General features: G+C 38.8%; 1 protein-coding gene across 2 annotated transcripts in view; it reads right to left on the reverse strand.

Moving 5' to 3' along the window:
- Window positions 1-19600, reverse strand: part of RELN (reelin) — a 286969-nt gene that overhangs the window by 22427 nt on the left and 244942 nt on the right. For both annotated transcript variants that reach the window (XM_027459428.3, XM_072031502.1), the window contains exons 42-51: window positions 18172-18392; window positions 16948-17095; window positions 13328-13586; window positions 11794-12043; window positions 9327-9495; window positions 5668-5808; window positions 4132-4309; window positions 2695-2888; window positions 1419-1675; window positions 502-656 (exon numbers count right to left, since the gene is read on the reverse strand). In XM_027459428.3, coding sequence (XP_027315229.3) covers window positions 502-656; window positions 1419-1675; window positions 2695-2888; window positions 4132-4309; window positions 5668-5808; window positions 9327-9495; window positions 11794-12043; window positions 13328-13586; window positions 16948-17095; window positions 18172-18392 — 1972 coding nt within the window. The remainder of the gene's footprint in view (window positions 1-501; window positions 657-1418; window positions 1676-2694; window positions 2889-4131; window positions 4310-5667; window positions 5809-9326; window positions 9496-11793; window positions 12044-13327; window positions 13587-16947; window positions 17096-18171; window positions 18393-19600) is intronic.

Genomic DNA, 19600 nt, shown 5'->3' on the forward strand with positions numbered 1-19600 from the left:
CCCAGGTAATTTTTGTCCAGTGGACCTTCTTTGTAGAATTGTGTGAATAGCTCTTACAACTTCCATATACTGCTGGATTATTTCTTCATTTTAGGTAAAGGGTTGTATGAAATGTGGTTGATTACAGGTTTGATGTGAATATATGCCCATACAGATGAGGCGCGGCCATTTTTGAGCTGCTTTCCCTTCACCAAGCATCTGTAACAAAATAGGCACCTTATATATACTAAATATTCTTCCTACAGGAAGAATGGGCATCATATATGACGTCCATACAACTTCTGTGCTGGAGGAGAAGACTGTGTCACCTCTGAGAATGGCCCGCAGTGTTAAAGCTGACCAACAAGTTGTAGATGAGACAAATAACAACAGCTTAATAACAACACTTTGTCCTGCAAGTGTTTTATGCATAGTTATAGACATCATTATACCTCTTGCAAAATCAGATTAGAATTGGAGCAAAATGGAGTTTAGAATAATTATGTAGAAGACAGATTTTACCTTGAATTGCATAATCCAGCCTTCTGTTGGAGTCAGGTCATGGGTGACTGCGTAAACCTCTCTGCCGTCATGGCTCCCACAGATCATGACACCATCAGGAGAATCACAAAACCTCTCAATTGAGCAGTCATCATGGAATAACCAGTGTTCATTCACTTGAAAATAAATGGGAATGTCAGTAGTTTTCAATGACAACATTAGGAACAGAACACAAAGTAGTGTTAACCACTGAAGGTATTTTATTTTTCAGCCTACATGAGAATTATTTAGTATTGCTCCTTGGAATGGCAGTACCCTATCTCTCCCATGTACATACTTATTGCATTTATTGCTCAAAACACCTCTTACTATTCTCTTATGAAAGCGTTATAACATTATTATTTTTTTAATGTTAAAGAAGCAAGGTTCTGAGGTTTATTCAAAATCTCTTCTCTTGTGCTGGATGTTATAAAAGAATTTTCTTACAGACGTTGACTACATGTCTGCCCAAAGTATACCCCAGCACTATGACTTGCTAAGCCTTGTGAACATTCAGAAATACTTCATCCTCTACAAAATTTATATGTAAAATATAACTTTACTTCTGTAAAGGATGTTTAAACAAAATAACAGACAGGAAACAAACCAGTTAATAAACTTGCTTAGAATAACCTAGTGTTTTTTCATCATTTTTTTCTCTCTTTGGAAATAAATTCATTTTCTAAGTAATTTCACTCACTAAAAAAAAATAAATAAAAAATTACATTACACATTTTCATTTTGCGAACTAAAAAAAAAAAAGAAGCAAAGACACCCATAGTGATGGGATTGTCTATGACATCCATCACAGTGAGACAAAGATTCAGAGGTGCAGCAAGATTTAGAAATCACTACGCTGACTTCTTGCCCTTTAATTCAGACCCATGTAACACCTTTACCTGTAGTTTTGTCTTCCATAAACATGTCAAAGGCGATCCTCCCAACAGGCCCTGCATCAGCAGGGGAGCGCTCATGCTGTGGCAGGGGAGCGCTGCTGAAAGTGTCGAGCATCACAGTCCTTTGGTCAGCTGAGCCAGAGATCAAGACATTGTCGATAGCCCAGTCGTTCTGGTCCAGACCATCATGTTTAGGTTGCCACCAGCGGAAGCGTGTCCCAATGGTTTTGGCATCGTAGGGAAGGAGGATGTTCACAAAACTGAAATACAACATGGAAATTAGTTGTAGGAAACCCACAGGAGGAGGACACTTCTCAGTGTTCTGCACCAGGTTTTTTGACCAGGTTCCCTCTTGTTGTCTCCTAGAGCAGGTACAAATTGGGAAGGCAGAGAAAGGTTAGGTGATTTAGCCTACATTTTCCCATGGGAGATTGCCAAAACAAAGCCCTTTGTGATCACTCACAATGTTATCCCCTGCACATGTGCTCAGAGTACGGTGGGGAGGGTCAGCAGCCAGACTGACAAGGTTCGAGCAACCCCACATGCTCAAACCATGATTTAAGAGACAAAATGCAATCATCTAGACTGGTAGAGTATGACCATAAGGTCCTAATTAGGGAAATGTTAAGGGAAATGTTGAAGTAAAATTAAGATTAATAATTTCAACCTGGAGCAGATAGCAATATTCCAGTACAATGTTCTTATTTCTATTACAACAATTAAAATGCTAGTGATTTATCTCTATTAAAATGCTAGTGATTTATTTGTGTGCATTCAAATAAAATGTCAAGTAATGGGCCCCTCACAGCCCCATTTTCTATGAGTATTTTAAACTAGTGAAGAAAAAGTCCACCCCTATCTATGCTGGTTTGAACTTCACAAATATCTCAAAATAGGGTTTGAGTGTAGTGTAGACCTTTTCACAGATATCTGGAGAAATCGGTTTCTCCTCTATACACTGTTTTCTAACAAGTTCAAGTGATGAATTTCTGCTCTTGTCAGTAAGGAACTAGATTGCAAATGAAAGTATCTTCAAGACCAGGATGGACGTTATTGCAGTAGCTGTCTTCCTATATTTCTGACCTTGCAGCTGAACAAATGCTGATCCTCAAACACATGCACTAAAGCCATTCATAAATGCTTGCAGGACTAGACAAGCTGAACTCTTAAAGATCATCTAAACTACAGCAGTAATAAATCAGAGAGGTTGTTATGAAACAATAAAGAACACTTGACCTAGTACAGGAAATTATACATGCAGAAGAAGGTATTTACAAACCCGGGTTTGCTGAATTGGTCATAGAAAATTTCCATTAAGAGGCTCCAGGTAATTCCACCATTCACTGAATACTCCAGCAGTACTCCTTGGTTGCGGTTATTGGGAGTTATCAGACATCCATACATGAAATAAAACTGGATGAATTCTGCATTGGTGAGGTTCAAGTCAACTGTAACTAACGTACGGCTGCAGCCCTTAAAAGTAATGAAAAATTATTTTGGCTGGTGCTGTCTGGCAAAACTTATGAACATAAAAATTGGTAGACTATGCAATCACTACTAATAAAGCTTCATGTTGTAAAACCTTCAAAATAGTACAACTTCAACAAATTATAATAAAAGTAAAGCTACAACAGAGCAATAAATGACTTTCTTTGACAACACATTTTCAGTTATATTCCATTTGGAAAATACATATGTTGGTACTTGCACCTACAGCTTTATAAAATTAAGCATCAAGAATGGCTTTACCTTTATGCTGAATACAAGAGTTACAAAAATCCACACCTCCAGTGTACCACACTATGTTCTCCATGCAGAGTTAATGATTCACTATGTGCTAATAGCTCAGTTTATGCAAACAATCAAATGGCACAGCAATTTTAATATGTGTGCTGTCCCAAAATTCCTGCTTAGTCTGTTAATTAGTGGTTCCTACTTAGGAAGGAAGTAGAAATGTAAATGTTTCTGTCAATTTATTTTAGAAGACTTGCATAGTTTGAACCTAGTGCCCTTGCATGAAAGATATCTGTAAGCCCAAGTTTTATGTTTCTAAAATAATATCCTGTCATTTTGATAAATCTGAGGCTACCTAAAGCACACTTTAATTCAGCAGCAGTCTGGCTTAAACAGCTGTGTATGCAGCTAAAACACAAGCAATTTTACTCTAAGCCTACACTGAAAAAATACCCAACAATGAAATATCTGAAGGATAAGTCTACATACAGACATATTTCCAAGGAGCAAGTGCACATTATACACATGCAAATACTTAGTTATTAATTTACCCCTGTGGGCTGATTAGAAGCTGCACCAAACTGCAGTTTCTGTGGAAATTGTAAGTGCTATGAAGAGTCTATTATCAGAGGGTGGGTCTGAATGTCTACATACTTCAACTGTGCTTTGATCTATCAGCTCCACCTCCAAAGGCTGCTTTCAGGATGCCTCTGCAGCGTTACTCATTTTCCTGGCTGCAGAATAGCCAGGATCATGCTATCGGCTATCCTGGAGTGTGTCTGGCTGGCACCAGGCTGTAGGACCTACCTGACTTTGCCCTTCAGCTAACCAAAGGATATCTTTTTTTTTTTATATAATTATTATATGTTTTGTGTTTACTGTATTAATATTTTTTAGCATGTTGCTATTCATTTAACTTTTTAAAATCAGTCCTGTTTATAGTGTCAAAAGGAGCAAGTCAGCCTCTGTGCTGAACACCAACCCCACTGAAGTGAAGAGCCATCCCCGAGGCCACTGCTCCACAGACGGTGCTCAGCTTGCCCCCGTTCACTGTCAGCCAGTTCTGGCTTGACGGCGAGCGATTGAAGTTATCCTTCAGTTGTGTCGGAAGTGGGGTCTCTGGCTCATCACAGTAGAGCCCCCCCCAGTGCTCATCGCAGCTGTGGAGGAAAACAAATGCAAAATTCAGCTGGCAAAGGCCCTGCACAGAGATTTAATCAGCGTCATGTTATCCAACATCAAGGTGCCGTGTTATTCCATACAGAGACCGTCTGCATCATTTACTAGAGCACAACTGGCATATGGGGGTTTCAAACATCTGCCACTTTTTGAGGTTGTTGATATGAAACAAAAACAATTTTTGGAATGATAGTATCGTGTACATGTTTTTTCATTGTAGTTGATAATACAGAATACAGTCCAACATAGAATGTTATCAGTAAAATACATTTTACTCTGATGGATAAACCTAAAAGAATGTGCTGAGCCTAAGAATGTTCTGCTAATGTTAAATTTTAAATGTTTCTGTAAAGTTCTACTGGATAGATACTGTTGTTCTTTTATACAGTACCCATTTTTTGTCTCATCTGAAAAAACCTTCTTCTTATATTGTGTCAAAGTTTAGATAAAAGCACAGAAATGTGTTTTACTACCATGCAGATTTCACCAAGGAGGTCATGCCATGGTAATTCAGTGCTGTTGGGATATAGGACAATGCCAGAATACGTGTATTTTTTCTGCAGTGGAATATATTTCTAACATACATAGTCACAGCACAATTATACCACTGTTCTCCCATTTCTGTTATCATCTGTGGACTGGAAAAGTAGCACATCCATCTGGAAGGTATTTCTCTGTTGCCAGACAGAAAATCTGGGGAGGTCTAGTAGTTGTTTGTTAGCTTTGCGGGGCTCTGTGTGTGCTGTTATATAAAACACTTTTGAGGACCAAGTCCATCTGCCTCCATGGTTAAACCCTGCTATGAAGCAGAAGCATCAGGCCATCAAGCCAACGCCAGTTACAAGGCAAAAAACAGCCTTGTGAAGAACTGGTATCTATTGTTTTGTTTAGCAGATGCATCCCATTGCCAGCCCTTGTGCTCTGCTCCCAGAACCAGGATGAAGGAAGGGGAGATGATGTGAAACCCCTTTGGAAACCAGGGATGACTTTTGGGGAGCTCAAGCACTTTATGTCCTCAGAGGGGTGTGCAATCACAAGGAGTCTCTTCTCCCTCCTTTATGGGAAGGTGGTCAAGCTGTAGAGTAGGCTGCTGGAGAAGGGACCAGTGGTATTATCCATGATGTGTGAACAGGCAGAGATCTGGCAGAGCCAACCCCAGCATTCACCCAGCTTGTTGTTATTTCTGCTCCTCAGCAGTCGTGATGTCCTGCTCGGCTTTAAAAGCAAAACTCTCCTTCCTTTTACAAATTGTGTCAAAACCTTTTCTGAGATTTTGCTAAAATTACAGAAGAGTGAAATGCTGCAGTGCTGTGTAGGACAAAGGAAAAGTTGCACTTACACACAGTTATCCTGGGTGCACTTCCCATGGCCACTGCACATGTCTATACAGCCATCCCCAATGTAGACGTTATCAATTGCCCAAGTTTGCTGCTTATCAAAGGGAGCAGGCTGGTGCCAGCGGAAACGAGTTGCTTGAGACCTTTGGGGGAGAAAGAAAACCAGAAAGGTAGTACACCAGCTAAGCTAATCTTTATTTTGACTGAAGGGAAATTTCAGTCTAGCGGCTAGACTGCTCCTGGAAGATTTATTCAATTCAGCAGATTTATTCAGCAGAGCCCTGGACTGATTTCTGACAGCAACAAAGTCCCTGAAAGCCAAGAAGAGGACTCCCAAATTCTGAGAGCAGTCCAGGCAAGCTTTCAGCTGGGAGGCAGGGCTGGGCTCAGCTGCTGTGGTCCCTATGCAGCCCCAGGACATGCTGGTACCAGCTTGCTTGTACAAGTCTCAAATAAATTTGACCAGAATGTTAATGAAAGGAGAAGTGGCGTCCCAAATTTTGTAATGGAAAAGGAGGTCCTCCTAGCTGAATGTTTAGGGTGCATTTGGCCCATGCTTGATGGGTGAAGTGACAGAAAGAGACAAGTGAATTGTGTAGATGCTTTGCAGGACAAAGCTCCGTAGCAGACCAAGAATGTGAGAGTTAGGAAAGGGAGGAGAGCAAAGCAAGTGGCTGTGTTTGGCACAAGGGAAAAGAAGGTAGGAGGAAAGTGGTATGCCCAAACGGATGCTCATAGCCATGTTCAAGCTGTGTCCTGGCACAAATCTGAAGCTGGGAGATAGCTGGGAACTGAATCAAGCTGGGATGACCCCAATCTTCCAGGTTTCACCCTCAGCCTGAGTTTCATTGCTTCAGCTTTGAACTAACCTGACTTTTTCCTCTGTGAATCCTCCTGGCTACACTTACATAGTGCAGCTGTAGAGAGTAGGTTGGTTCCTATGTAAGATACTGCGTTTATAGATCTACGGGGGTCAGATGAGCCCTGTATGGGACTTGTGGAGCCAGTGATGGTGTGACTCTGCCTTCACAGTTTCCTCCCGACCCTCCAACCATAGCTTGGCTGGAAATGTTAAGAAATGATCTATAGTGCAGTCCTGGCTTTTTTCAATAAATCATTTTCCTTTTTTTGATTAAAGGTGGAATTTAGGTCCCTATTCAAACACCTTATTTTGATACAGCTATATGTGAATTAAATGCCTTATCTCCCAAGGTAGATGATGGAAACCCAGCTGAAACAGTCAGGGGACACCAAAGAGCTATTCATCTCACACAGCTGTAGACACCAGTATGTGAATAGCTGTGAGAAGATTAATTTTTGCAACTTTTCAAGAATACCATTTTAAATTCAAACTAGTCAGTGTTTTGCTATACAGCACCAGATGGCAGCATTGAACTTTGTGTAGTCTGTTTTCTTTAAGAATTCAGTTGTAAACCCCAAAACAAATAAACATCAAAATCCCCCAAATTTATTCAGTGTAAAAATAAACCTTTTCAATATTATTCTATGAATTATTTCTTAATAAATATATTGCATGACGTGAATGGATAACAAGTTTATCCAAAGAGAAATCTACTGCTGTGTTGTCTAGTTGTTCGCCAAACAGCATTTTTTAAAAGAAATGCATAAACTGGGAGGGAGTCCTTGAGGTTTAAAGACAAAAATGTGTATCTCACTCTCTTTACTTTAGGTTTGGCACTTCGCTAACAACTTACAGAGCTGATGCTCCTAGGAGAACCTTCAAGTTTGCATTTGTGTTTTAAAATAATCTCTAAAATATAATGAAGTGTTCATTGCCTTCTGCAGGCCACAGGTTATATAGCACAGTGGGGTATGTGAGCCCTAAAATGCTATGTCAGTATGGGGGCTGTGCACTAGGCCAAGCTGTTGACTAAGTAGCCTGCAAGTCCCTAAGATGTACAGATATAAATAGTCATAAATACATGTGCTATTATGCAGCTTGAAGTAGTAAAACAGCATAAAAAATATTGCACCTTTACTAAAGGGCTGTACTATTCCTTATTCTAAAGGTTAAGTTTTTCATTGCTCGTGAGCTAAGGTTGTAATAGCCTCTCTCACACAATCCCTATCTTAATATCTCTGGGAAATGGTATTACTTGAGCCAAGATATATAGTTATTGGATTGGAGAGAATAGCAATTTTTTTTTTGCCTCAATAGGGATCAGATTTCTTCCTTTGACATATAGCACTCAAAAAGATTTCAGCTTTAAAAGCACAGCTACGTATAAAACTGAGTTAATCTCAGGTGATATGTTCCTTTTAGGTCCGAATTCAATTGGTTTGGAGCATCAGCCCCAGTCCTGATTTATCCTGTGAAGCTCTAGAAAATCCTTTCTGAACACAAATTTACAGGCTTTTTATAAGGACTGTTGAGGTAATGGATTTTGTAGACAATACATAGTGAAGCAATACAACAAGTAAGTAGAGGAGATCATTGCTGGGAACAAGTCCTAAATATACTATCACTTGACATAAATCACTGCAACGGAGATAGGGAGGAGTTTAGATGCCAAAACAATTAGTAACAGAACATGGACTTTTCCACTTTCAGTTTCAAAACTTGTGGTAACTTTATAGGTGCTCTCAGTAAAATTTCTGGAAAATAAAGGTCTCTGTTTCAAAGCTTCTGTGTGTGTTCATTGGCATCTTTCATAACAATCTTCTTAAACAGGTGTAAGCAATGCCTGAACTGCGGCTACATCTGTAACAGCAGTTAACTTGGCCTATGCCTTTGGTTAGGAAATGGAGCTCAGCAGTAGGAGAAGAGCCGTAGAGTGAAGTTGTGCAGAGAGCCTGACATTCACCTTTGTTCCTGGGTTTTACATTGGCCTAGCACTACACTGGTATTATCAAGTATGGCTGCATGGGAGGCAGTCACAGCTAACAGCACATCAAGATGGACAAGAACTGGAAGTCTGAACTACCCACTTGGCCCTATATGGATTTTTTCTGACAAACAGACAAGCAAACAAACAAAAAAAAACACAAAAAACAACCACACAACCAACCAACCAAAGCCAAACTGTTTTCAGAGCGTCATTACGAAACATATGGCAGTGTTCCCACTAGCAGTCAGTGCTCCTTTCACTGCATAAAATGCAGCTTCCCAACAAACCCCACAAGTTTTCTTCCCTCAAAGACAAAATAAAGTACAACAAGGAAGAGGAGGTGAAAATGGGGCATGTGTAAATGTTGAGAGAGATCCAAACGATACAAGGAATGCACAGAAAAACAAGAAGCCTAAAAAGTGTTACTCTTACAACACCAGCTCATAGCCAAGAACAGCAAGAACAGGATGCAGGTGGGGGACTCAGACAACCAGCCACCAAAACAACCAAATTTTGTGGGAGTGACAACACCATGAGATTCTTAAAGAGTTCCCCCTGCTCCTGCCCCCTCCCTCACCCCCCCATGGACAAGGTACACAACAATTTCCTGTTTCTAAATAACTAAGAAAAGTTAATATACATAGTAGCTTTGCAATTTTTATGCAAAGCAGGATGGATTTTTCTTTACTTATGTGTTGCTATCCACATTGACAAACAAGAATGGCAAGGTACAATTATTTTAACACTATAATGTATCATATCTCAATTCACAGCCCTGTATTTAGATTTATTCTGCAGAAAACCAGAGATACCTAGTGTAGGGAGGCAGAGGCAGAGTAATCCGGGTCCACTTGTTGAAAGTGTCTGATATGAGAATCCTCTGAAGATGGTACTTGTTACATTCCACATTAGTGGGAAGACAGTCTCTCAAAATCGGGTGCCAGGTCAGTCCAAGGTCCACTGAATATTCCAGTTCAATAGCTAAGGGTGGAAAGACAGTAAGTCAGTTAGAGATTCACACGCATAGGTCTACGACAAACCTTTAGTCACAAGACTACTCTGACAAAAACAAAAACAAAAACCAACACTCAAAACTTTTCAAAACTTTGTGTTATGAGCACAAAGATGATGGCATTGCTGGAATAGACATTATATGTTGCTGAACAAGTGTAACTCAGGAGAAGGCTGCAGTACCCATCAGCCACCTAACTCAAAGGACCACAGGTGCAAAGATAAAGTAATCTGTCAAGTCACCAGGATTAATTCAAGCCAATTTCTGTAGCTGCAGCATATAAGAAAGTGATGTGACAGCATCACGACCAGAAGCTTTTTGTTTTTCAAGCTGAATGATGAGAACTCAGCTGGTCGTAATCTCTGTGTAAGGCAGAACAACTCCCAGATTCAAACTTCTGGCTCTTCAACAAGATGGTTTAGTCACTCTTTCCATGCCGCTCCAGACCAGCTCATTTCAGTATCCAGCATAAGCAATTTTAAATTGAGTTTGTTAGTCAATGAGCTTATTTTCATTCAAACACAATCTACCCATATTAAACTAATGTATTCATTTCCCAGCAAAAATCAGCAATTTCATTATTTTGCTGTTTAGGGCTTATAAATTTGATTATGAAAAATAAAAATTAGTCAAGCTCACTAAATACTTCAAGTTAAACTTTTATACAGGCATTAAAAAATAAATATCAATAGGCACTGAACTGTAACTAGTAGTAAATATTCCAGCTCCTAAACTTTCTGGCTTTGTAAAACATGGAGTATGGTTGCAATGACAGTGGTGATAAATCTGTTATCTTCTTTGATTACTACCAGCCCATTACTACCCTCACGCACAGAAAATGACCCTTAATCACCCAATCTGTCCTACTTGATGTCTAAGCACAGAACGCAGTGCTATAGAAACACAAGGACAAGTGGATACAAACAAGGGTAAATGAATTTTTGGTGTTAAACCTTCAACACCAAATCGAAATGTTTTCCTCATCAAGAGTGGAAGCATGACTAGGTAGTGTCCTGCTTAACTTAATACAAAGTTAAGATAATGGTAAGCACAGCAGACAAAGAAATAACCACAAAAAAAGGAAGGAACTATTTCTTTGTCAGTATATAAACAAGCTGCCAAAACACTTAAACTTAGCAGAGATCATTTTAGGGATGCTGCAGTGGTTTTAATACCAAAAGAAAATTGTTGAAGACATAAGTAAAATGTTGATTACTTCCATAGGGTTCAGAACAGCAAAAGCAGATAAGACACTTTATGTAAAACCTTTTTCTGTTTTCACGCAGAATTCCAGAGGAACAGTCAGCAACTCGGTGAATTTATGCACACTGAGTGCTTCAACATACTACATTGTCCTTCTCATAAAAAAATAAAAATGCACCCCCAAATGCGATGCTAAAAGAATGTAATCTAACATGTATAAACAAGTTATACAATCAAAAGCTAGGAATACCTATTTTTTGTGCATTTTAAAATCCACATAATGACCCGATTTTTAATTTCCCTGTGATGCATATTCAGTGCAAAGCAGGTTTTTGCACATATATACGTATGTTTACATACTCATGCTTTTATTTGTGTAACTGTATGTATATATCTATATGTATGCATATGTATATATGTGCAAAAACCTGCTCTGCACTGAATATGCATTGTATGGACAAAAAGGAAACCAGACAATAAAAAATTACATCATTATGTGTACATGCATGTATATATGTGTATAGATATACATTCATACATAGACACATGCATGCAAATATATACGTACTTTCTATTTCATATGGATTGTACAAATTTTCACAATCGATTCTGACTTAGCTTGTGTCAGAAGTAGGCTAATAAAAATGATTTCTTAGTCATACAAGTGCAAACGAGACCTGAATTGAAACTTACTTCTCAAAAACTGCAAACCCACAAAACAAGAAACATATGCTGGGAACACCCAGATGCTTATTATTAGAACCAGAACATCATCCCAAGAAGTGGATACAATATGCTGGCAAATAAACTAGAGTAAGACAGCTGCTAGTATTTTTCTTAAATGAGTTGACCTACAACTTAACTGCCTGGAGGAGAAAACATACTTTAGTTTATCTTAGGCTTCAGGTACCAACAATAAATGCTGATATTACAGTTCCTGACAGAAACATGCAGTTTTCTTTGGTTTCTCAGTTCTTGTTATGGTAGATAATGGAACAATAAAATGTGAAATTTTCCATGCAAGAAAGTAAGAGAAAGGGCAGGATTTACTAGGCAGTCATTACCATAGCAGGAATCTGTGACAGAGCAGGATGCTGCAAAATCTATTTGCAAGAAAGAGTCTTCGTTGACAACAATGTCAGTGGTTACAACATAGCGGGTGCTAGCTTTCTCGATGAACACTAAAGCATCCCCAGTAGACCCACAGACTGGCATCTTTGTGCCACCAGGATGGAGCAGCCACTTTCTACTATCCAGCGTGGTGAAATCATCTTCTAATACTGTATTGCCAGAGATGTTTCCTCCAATAAGAATCTGAAACATCGTAAAAGGAATCGTTATTGAAAAAAAATCATGCTTAGAAGTCTTCACAAATGCACACATGACAGAGCATCCCAGAGGAGGAAAACATTGAGTGATCTATGCATATATATGTTCTGATGGATCATTATAGACAAATTTACTTTGTAAAGATTTTATGTTACGAGGAAGGGGAATAGCTTTTTCCTGTAGAGGCATCCTACGGAAATTGGCTCAGCTGTACAAATCTGAAGTTCAAGGAGGTGAATTCCATTCTGAATGAAGTACAAAAATAAATGTTGATAGGAGCAAAGTGTTACACTGTTATTTTTCCCACCGACTGTTCAGCTTTTCTATAATGTGATGAACTACTACCAGATTGCATCTGATGATTGAACTGGGGTAATATTCTTTGTTTTGATGTTGACTTTCAGAGATTAGGATTTTACAATTCATCAATTAAGTTTGAACTAATTCTTTTTTGTTATTCTGGATTCAGTTACTGATTGTTCTGAACTAATATAACTGACTAACTTCAATGAAGATATAGGGATGAAAGAATAAGTTTTTTTTTTTTTTTCATTTTTAAATGGAGGGATAGGAAGTAAAATTTTGTAACATGGATGGATGTTCAGTATCCAGGTTTTTCCTATGGATGTGAACTAACTGCTATAAAAATAAATAAATAAATAAATAAATGAATATTTAAGCAAGTTCAACTGGGGCAGCCCAATAACACTACTTTGAGTGCAATAACTTCAGTGGAGTTTCTTGAGATTTATACCAAATCATACAAAGCAATACAATATACCCTGAATAGAAGCAAAACCCAAATATGAAAAAAAAAAAAAAAAACAACCCTTAAATTGCTTTCAAAATTACAAAATTGATATTGATTGAAGTTTTTCTCTAGTGTTTCCTATTACATTTTACCAAGGAAATTACATATTTGGGTAGATTTGAAATTAGGGTTTTCAAAGTTTGAACTCAGACCTGGATTTTGCATACTAAGGCTTTCTGCAATGTGACCCTGTGGCTCTACCCATATATTAAAGACCTTCCTAGTTCCAAAATAGACATTCAGTACCCAACATAGAAACAGTGCATTAAAAGCACAAAATTAGCAAACAGCAATTTTGCCCAATTATTTTGCTAGATTAGTATAATTTTGGAATGTCTTTATAAAAAGCATTTTTGCTTGACCCAGTGAAATGACATATGCCGATACAAGGGAAACATTAAGACAGAAAACAGTCTAAAACTATATTAAAAAACCCAACAACCCAGAAGAGTACTTACCTGATCAATTACCCAGGGACTGTAGAAATGCCCATTCTCAGATGGTTGCCACCAGCGAATTTGAGTGGAGCTGGAACGGGCCTTCATTGGGATTTCCAGGGCAATGTATCGTCCCACGTTGCTTGAGTTGCTGAAGAGGAACTCCTGGAGAAGGCTCCAAGTGAGGCCACCATTGAGCGAATATTGCAGAAGCACAGGCTGGCTTCTGGGGTCTGGTACTCCCTTACCGCATCCCAATCTCATGAAGAACTGCACAAATCTAACAGTGAGAGCAATTATTGTAAAAATTTGTTTTTCTGCAACATCCTAGATAACCTGAATTAGAGAGACTTAGAGTTTGTCCATTGACAAACCCCATCGTTTCTTGGTGTAAGAACCAGCTTTAGGAGATGTTATCGTTTCCTTTTCAAAGGCTCAATAATATAAGTAGACAGACAGGTGGGATAACAAAAATTCATTTTGCCGGTGTGGTAGTTTGCCAGGGGCTTAACAAAGCTGGTCATTTTTGTTTTGAGCTTTTCTCTGTGTAGCAGATGGTGTTGCAAATATCAGAAACATAATCCTGGGTGAAATTTTTATCCTGTAACCTGTGAGTACAGATTTTAGTGGCAGAAAAACAATAGTGCCTTAATGGTGCCTTGATCATAATTTGCTAGGAATTTGATGAAATGCTTAAATTCAAAATTAAAAAAAAAAAAAAAAGTTTTCCATTGGCATAAACTAGAGAAAATCTGGAAACGAGAACAAAGCATGTTTCACTTTCAGGGACCATTTTGTCCATTTAGTCAGCATGGGAAATTTGTCTCAATCACACCACTTAAATGTGCTGGCTTCCCTGAAGCCAGCCCTAGACACCCAGGGACGTGAATGCTTTCATTCCCTTTTTAATTGGTTGCTCTAAAGAAGCACAATAGGCTTGTATCAAACCGAGAAATTCTTCCTGTTAGATGATGCTTATAAACAGCACTGCAATGCACTTGGAGTGGAGGGAAGCACTGTTGTAATGATATTTACCCATCTGACTTTCAGGGATATTACAAGTATTAATTTGTGTTTGCACAGCTCTCGCACAGCTTTAAAGTGCTCTATCTGTTCTAATTATCACTGCATTAGTGCTGCCTGGCTCACAGTTGAATGAAACATGGGAAAACAAGTTTTGTATCAAAAGTCTTGGTCTGGTTTTATCTGCAGGTAGATCCCCTGGGAGTGGAGGCTGCAGAGGTGCTGAGGAGACAAAGCTTCAATAAAACACTGAATCCGCAAGTCAATTAATTCTAATGCTCTCTGTGACTTGCGGTTCCTCTTGGTGCTATATATAACTTCTTTCACTATAGATTATATCCACCTCCATGTCCCAGACATAACATATTGCTTCAGCTGTAAAGCAATGCTGGGGATCCTCATGGATCAACATATCATCTGTAATGGATTGGAGTCACTGCTGGTGAGTCTTTGTTCCTCCACAGATTCTCTTTGACATTCACCACATAATTTAAAGGAAATAAACCCGGGTGACCTTTTCTCTGTTGAATTTGCTCTCTATGGGTTGCTATTCTTTCATCTGAATTTTTACTAGTGTAGTAATAACTCATTCAGATATAGGTAAAATAATGTTTAACAGATTAAAGATAGCCATTTTAATCATGTCTTTTCTCACCCCACAGATATTTTGCAAAGGTTCTGCCTATTTTGGAATGGAAAAAGCAAAGCTTTCTTATGGATACTCCAGTAATTCAGAATCGAAAGGGGTTTGATCAGATGTGATACCTAAAATACACTGTCCCTACTGATATTTCATGCTGTGTAATTTCAGCTACGGGTATCACTGTAATGACAATACATTGTTCCCATGGTTAAATTCTTTAAAATACAGAGGTGATGACAGTGAATACTGGATTGGAGAGTCCACTTTATTTACATCCCCACATGCAGCGTAGCATACAGGACTGACACTGCTGCTCAGCTGTGTGGTTCAGGAAATCTCTAAGAAGAAAAAAGGGAGGCTTTTAATGATTACTGAGTCCAGTACTCCTTAAAAGATCTATTAGAAATGCTGTTTATCACTGTTTTTTGTCATTTCTGGAATAAATAGAAACCTCTCCCCAGGTCCCAGGCAGAGCTTGGCATGTCTGTGTCAAAGTCAGATCCGTTGTCTTGTTTTGCAGGTGGCCGGTAGAGTCAGCCTGGAAATTAAGCAAATCCCTGCACAATTATTTTAGGTTTCTAAAGAGCAGTCCCCAGCAAAGCCTTTGCAGTCCACCTTGCTGTTTAGATGAAAACACAGAGTTATTTGTTGATAACTGCCATTTTTCATGGCATACACAAGAAATTAAACATACTGCTCTGTTTTCCTTTTATTAGGACAGGAGTCATTTATCTCCATATAACACCTTGAGGTCAATATATGCAAATCCAGCTACAGACTTTCATGGAGAAGAGATAAGTGATGTCTCTTTGAACATAAGCAATAAGGAAAACATGTCATTTAGTCTAATGGAGCAACTTACAAGATATCTTGTACCTTCTGTTAAAAAAATCTTTTAATTTCAGAACAGTCCAGGAAATCAAATCACAGCAGCTTATGGATGTTTGTATTTACCAAATTCTGAAAAAAGTTTGCTTTGAGTAATCTCACAAATTCAATACAGGGTTCTCTAATATTACACTTCAATGAAGGTTAGCTAATTGCTTGTCTAAATTTGTAATGGTTAGAAATCAGGCTCCTTTATTGACTGTAAGGCTCTGCAATAGAACCATTACTTAGAGCGTCAATGTTAATGAAAACAAGAAGCCAAAAAGAGGTAAACTGCCTGTTAAAGTGTGTCCCACAGAACATTAGAGAGGAGAAGGGAGTTTGCAAGTTATCAATGGAAAAAATCATGGGGAAAAGGCAATCTTTCCAAAGCAGTAATGTAAAGATATAGGTTAAGATACTAAAGAAACTAGAAAACAAGGGCTATTTGTTAGCATGCACACAATTAGGATGAGGCTAAATTTATATTAATTTTTCAGTAACTTTTTTATGTGGCTTACTTAGTATGTCTTTCTCATCAAATATCTCCTCTGAAGGCCATAATGATACATGGTCTCTAAATACAGTAAAAATATTTGTTTTTCAATTGCTGTGCTCAGTGTAGTTGGTGACAGCTTGACAGGAATTTCTCAGTGAATTATTGGAAACAAATGTGCACAATAAGAAGAAATCAACATTCAGAAATGAAAGGATTATGAGATGATGAATGTAACACTTATACTGGCAGCACACTCTTGCTTCAACAGTGCTTCACAATACAACAAACTGTAAGACAAGCAGAGTGCGTGATGTGCAAACAATTCATCATTTTACACATTTAAGAAATAAAAACTTGCATAAACTACTGAAGATGTGGTGTCAGATCCTGGAGTTCTTATTCAAGAAAAAACCCTACTGTTAAAATAGTCAACCCCGTTCAAGTTAAATTTAAGTTAAAATGGTAGAAGTGGTTATAATGGAATATGTGCTAGAGTAAGGAAGGCAGAATATATCAGCTTGCCTTTACTACAGAAGTATATCATATGTCTTATTCTTCAGTATATTATTTCTTCAGTGAAATACTGACAGGACTTTAAAATTGTGTTACCTTGCTTGCGACAAATCTAGGTCTCGAGTCATCAGCATACGTAAACCTTCTTCATTAAAGAAAAGGTTGTTTCCTCCAGACATGATGCCACATTTCCTTGATGGCTTTCCACCACTCACAAGCAGGAATCTATCAGACTCCAGCTGACCTGAATACACAGTAAATACATATTTATGATTTACTCCAAAGTGCTCCTGCTGTAAGAGTACTATTTCCAGAGGAAGAGAGCTAAATTAAATATTACTTGCAGAGTGAACAAATATTCATGCCAGTGTTTATGATTCAATGTTTTCTAGAAAACTGTCACAAATCAAAACAAAATAAACTGTTAGCCCAGAAGTATGAAGTTTGGGACCTTACTCTCCAGTTATTCATATGATTTTCTACTTCTCTTCATTTTTCTTAAGATAACAGCAATGTATCCAGCTCTATACAAAACTGCGTGCCATGTGCTAGCATGCAAGAAAGGGCTGTCAAAATTCGAAATGAACAGTAGTACCTATGAAAGGAGGAGTTTGGTTACCATGTGCTGCTTTATTCAAAACGTGCTCTTTTTGCAATACTTGTTAGCAGGGGAAAACCTCGACGTGTTTTTAGAGGTGTTTGCGTGGATGCTGTGTTTGCTCAGGCGCTCACAGGCTTTGAGTTGCCTCCTGGCACTGTCCACTTGGGGTCCCCGGTCTGCTGTGCTTGCTGAGCAGCGCTGAGATATAAGATCTGCTCCAAAGTATCGTTTGCCATATGAAAGCCACTCAAATTTCCTTTGCAGGGAGAAACTGCATAGTCCTAAAGCCCTTCTTTGTTTGCCTTGCTTACATGCATGCTGTCTGTGCTGAAGTCAAACTACCCAACTGTATTCACTTGAACAATAAACACACATTTTGTGAGAATTAGATTGACATATCCCTTTCCAGAAATTGTGTGTCATCATTCTCTTCTGAAATTAGTTGCTGCAAGTACAATTTGCAGAAACCCTGTTTTGATGGCAAATTTATATTCCAATATGAACAACCTAGCAAAAAGTCAGTTGCTCCAAAACAGGCATTTGATAGCCATCAGGCATTCACAAACCATACTTGGGAATTACATCTAAACAACTTGACTCATGGGAATAGTCTCACAGCATAGTTTAGATTCAGAAGCATGCAGAAGGTCTCATCTTTGAGCCCTGAGTTCCACTAAGACTAACAGGTAGAATTCAGGCTAAAAAAAGAAAAGAGATACCTTCAAAATCATCCTTAAGGAAGTCAGAATTCTTGGTACTTATTTTGCAGGTTGGCCCAGAGTACCCTGGGTCACAAATGCACTTTGTGCCATTGATGCAGCTGCCATGCCCATTGCACATCTCCTCACACTGTGGACCAATGTACACGTTGTCAATGGCCCAGGTGACTGGCTGGGATCCAGCAGGATAAAATCCTTGGTACCATCTGAACCTTGCCAACCTGAAAAAGGGGGAAATGTACTTAGTTTAAATTAAAGTTTTGTCTTTTGTTGTATACTACATGTATATATAAATATACCATACTATACATGTATTCTTCTATACTATTCTTTTTGGTGGTATTGACTTGATAATAATTTAATTCTAGAAACTGACTGCTATGTCTAATTCCTTCACCTTGTCATCTTTATGCTGACATTCAATCCAAGTACTGACAGAAAGAAAAATAACATTATTCATTTGCTGAAATACCAAAACTGAATGACAGACTTGAAAATGGGATTTGAAATCTAACCACTCTTCTCTCCATTATCCATGGGAAGGATGATTGGCCATGGTCAGATGGATTTCCTTCTGCCTTGCTTTACAGCATCTACGTCAGACCAGGCCGCTCCCTGTCTTCTGGAGAATGAAATCCTGCTTCACACTGGCACCCTGCCTCCAGGGAGACCACTTGTGGAAATGGGCTGGTAAAATCTCACCCTCAGTTACGTGCACAGAAAACACGACCTGCCATGTCACCAGGTATTCAGCTTGCTTTCAGACAGCTTAATCTTAAAACAGACTGATAGTGCAAGTTGTTAATTTAAACTATATTCTCCTTTGGGTCCTGGCCTGTCATTTTTAATTCTCAGCCTAAGTGCTATTTGCATCAGTGCTGCATATAAAGAGGAACAGACTGGGGAAAGAGGGAAAACAAACTGAGCAGGGGAAAAACACTTGAGAGACTCATTTTATTCCCAAATGAGAAAATGTTTCAAAGGATGAAGGAAACCAGAAGAGTGAGAAGGGAAAAGTGCTTAATTTACATGTTTAATATGACTTGTTAGAAACATCTAAATCGAGGGATGGACTTTCTATCAGGGAGCGTAGTGATAAGACAAGGGGGAATGGCGCTAAATTAAAAGAGGGTAGACTTACATTAGACATTAGGAAGAAATTCTTTACTCTGAGGGTGGTGAGGCCCTGGCACAGGCCACCCAGAGAAGCTGTGGATGCCCCATCCCTGGAGGTGTTCAAGGCCAGGCTGGATGGGGCTTTGGGCAACCTAGTGGGAGGTGTCCCTGCCCAGGGCAGGGGGACTGGGACTGAGTGATCTTTATGGTCCCTTCCAACCCAAGCCATTCTGTGATTCTGTGATTCTGTGATTCTATGATTCTATGATAAATGCTGCAGGTGAAACAATGGCACAGGTAGCTGACAAATGTT

This window comes from Anas platyrhynchos, chromosome 1 (assembly GCF_047663525.1).
Source record: "Anas platyrhynchos isolate ZD024472 breed Pekin duck chromosome 1, IASCAAS_PekinDuck_T2T, whole genome shotgun sequence".
NCBI classification, from domain to species: domain Eukaryota; kingdom Metazoa; phylum Chordata; class Aves; order Anseriformes; family Anatidae; genus Anas; species Anas platyrhynchos.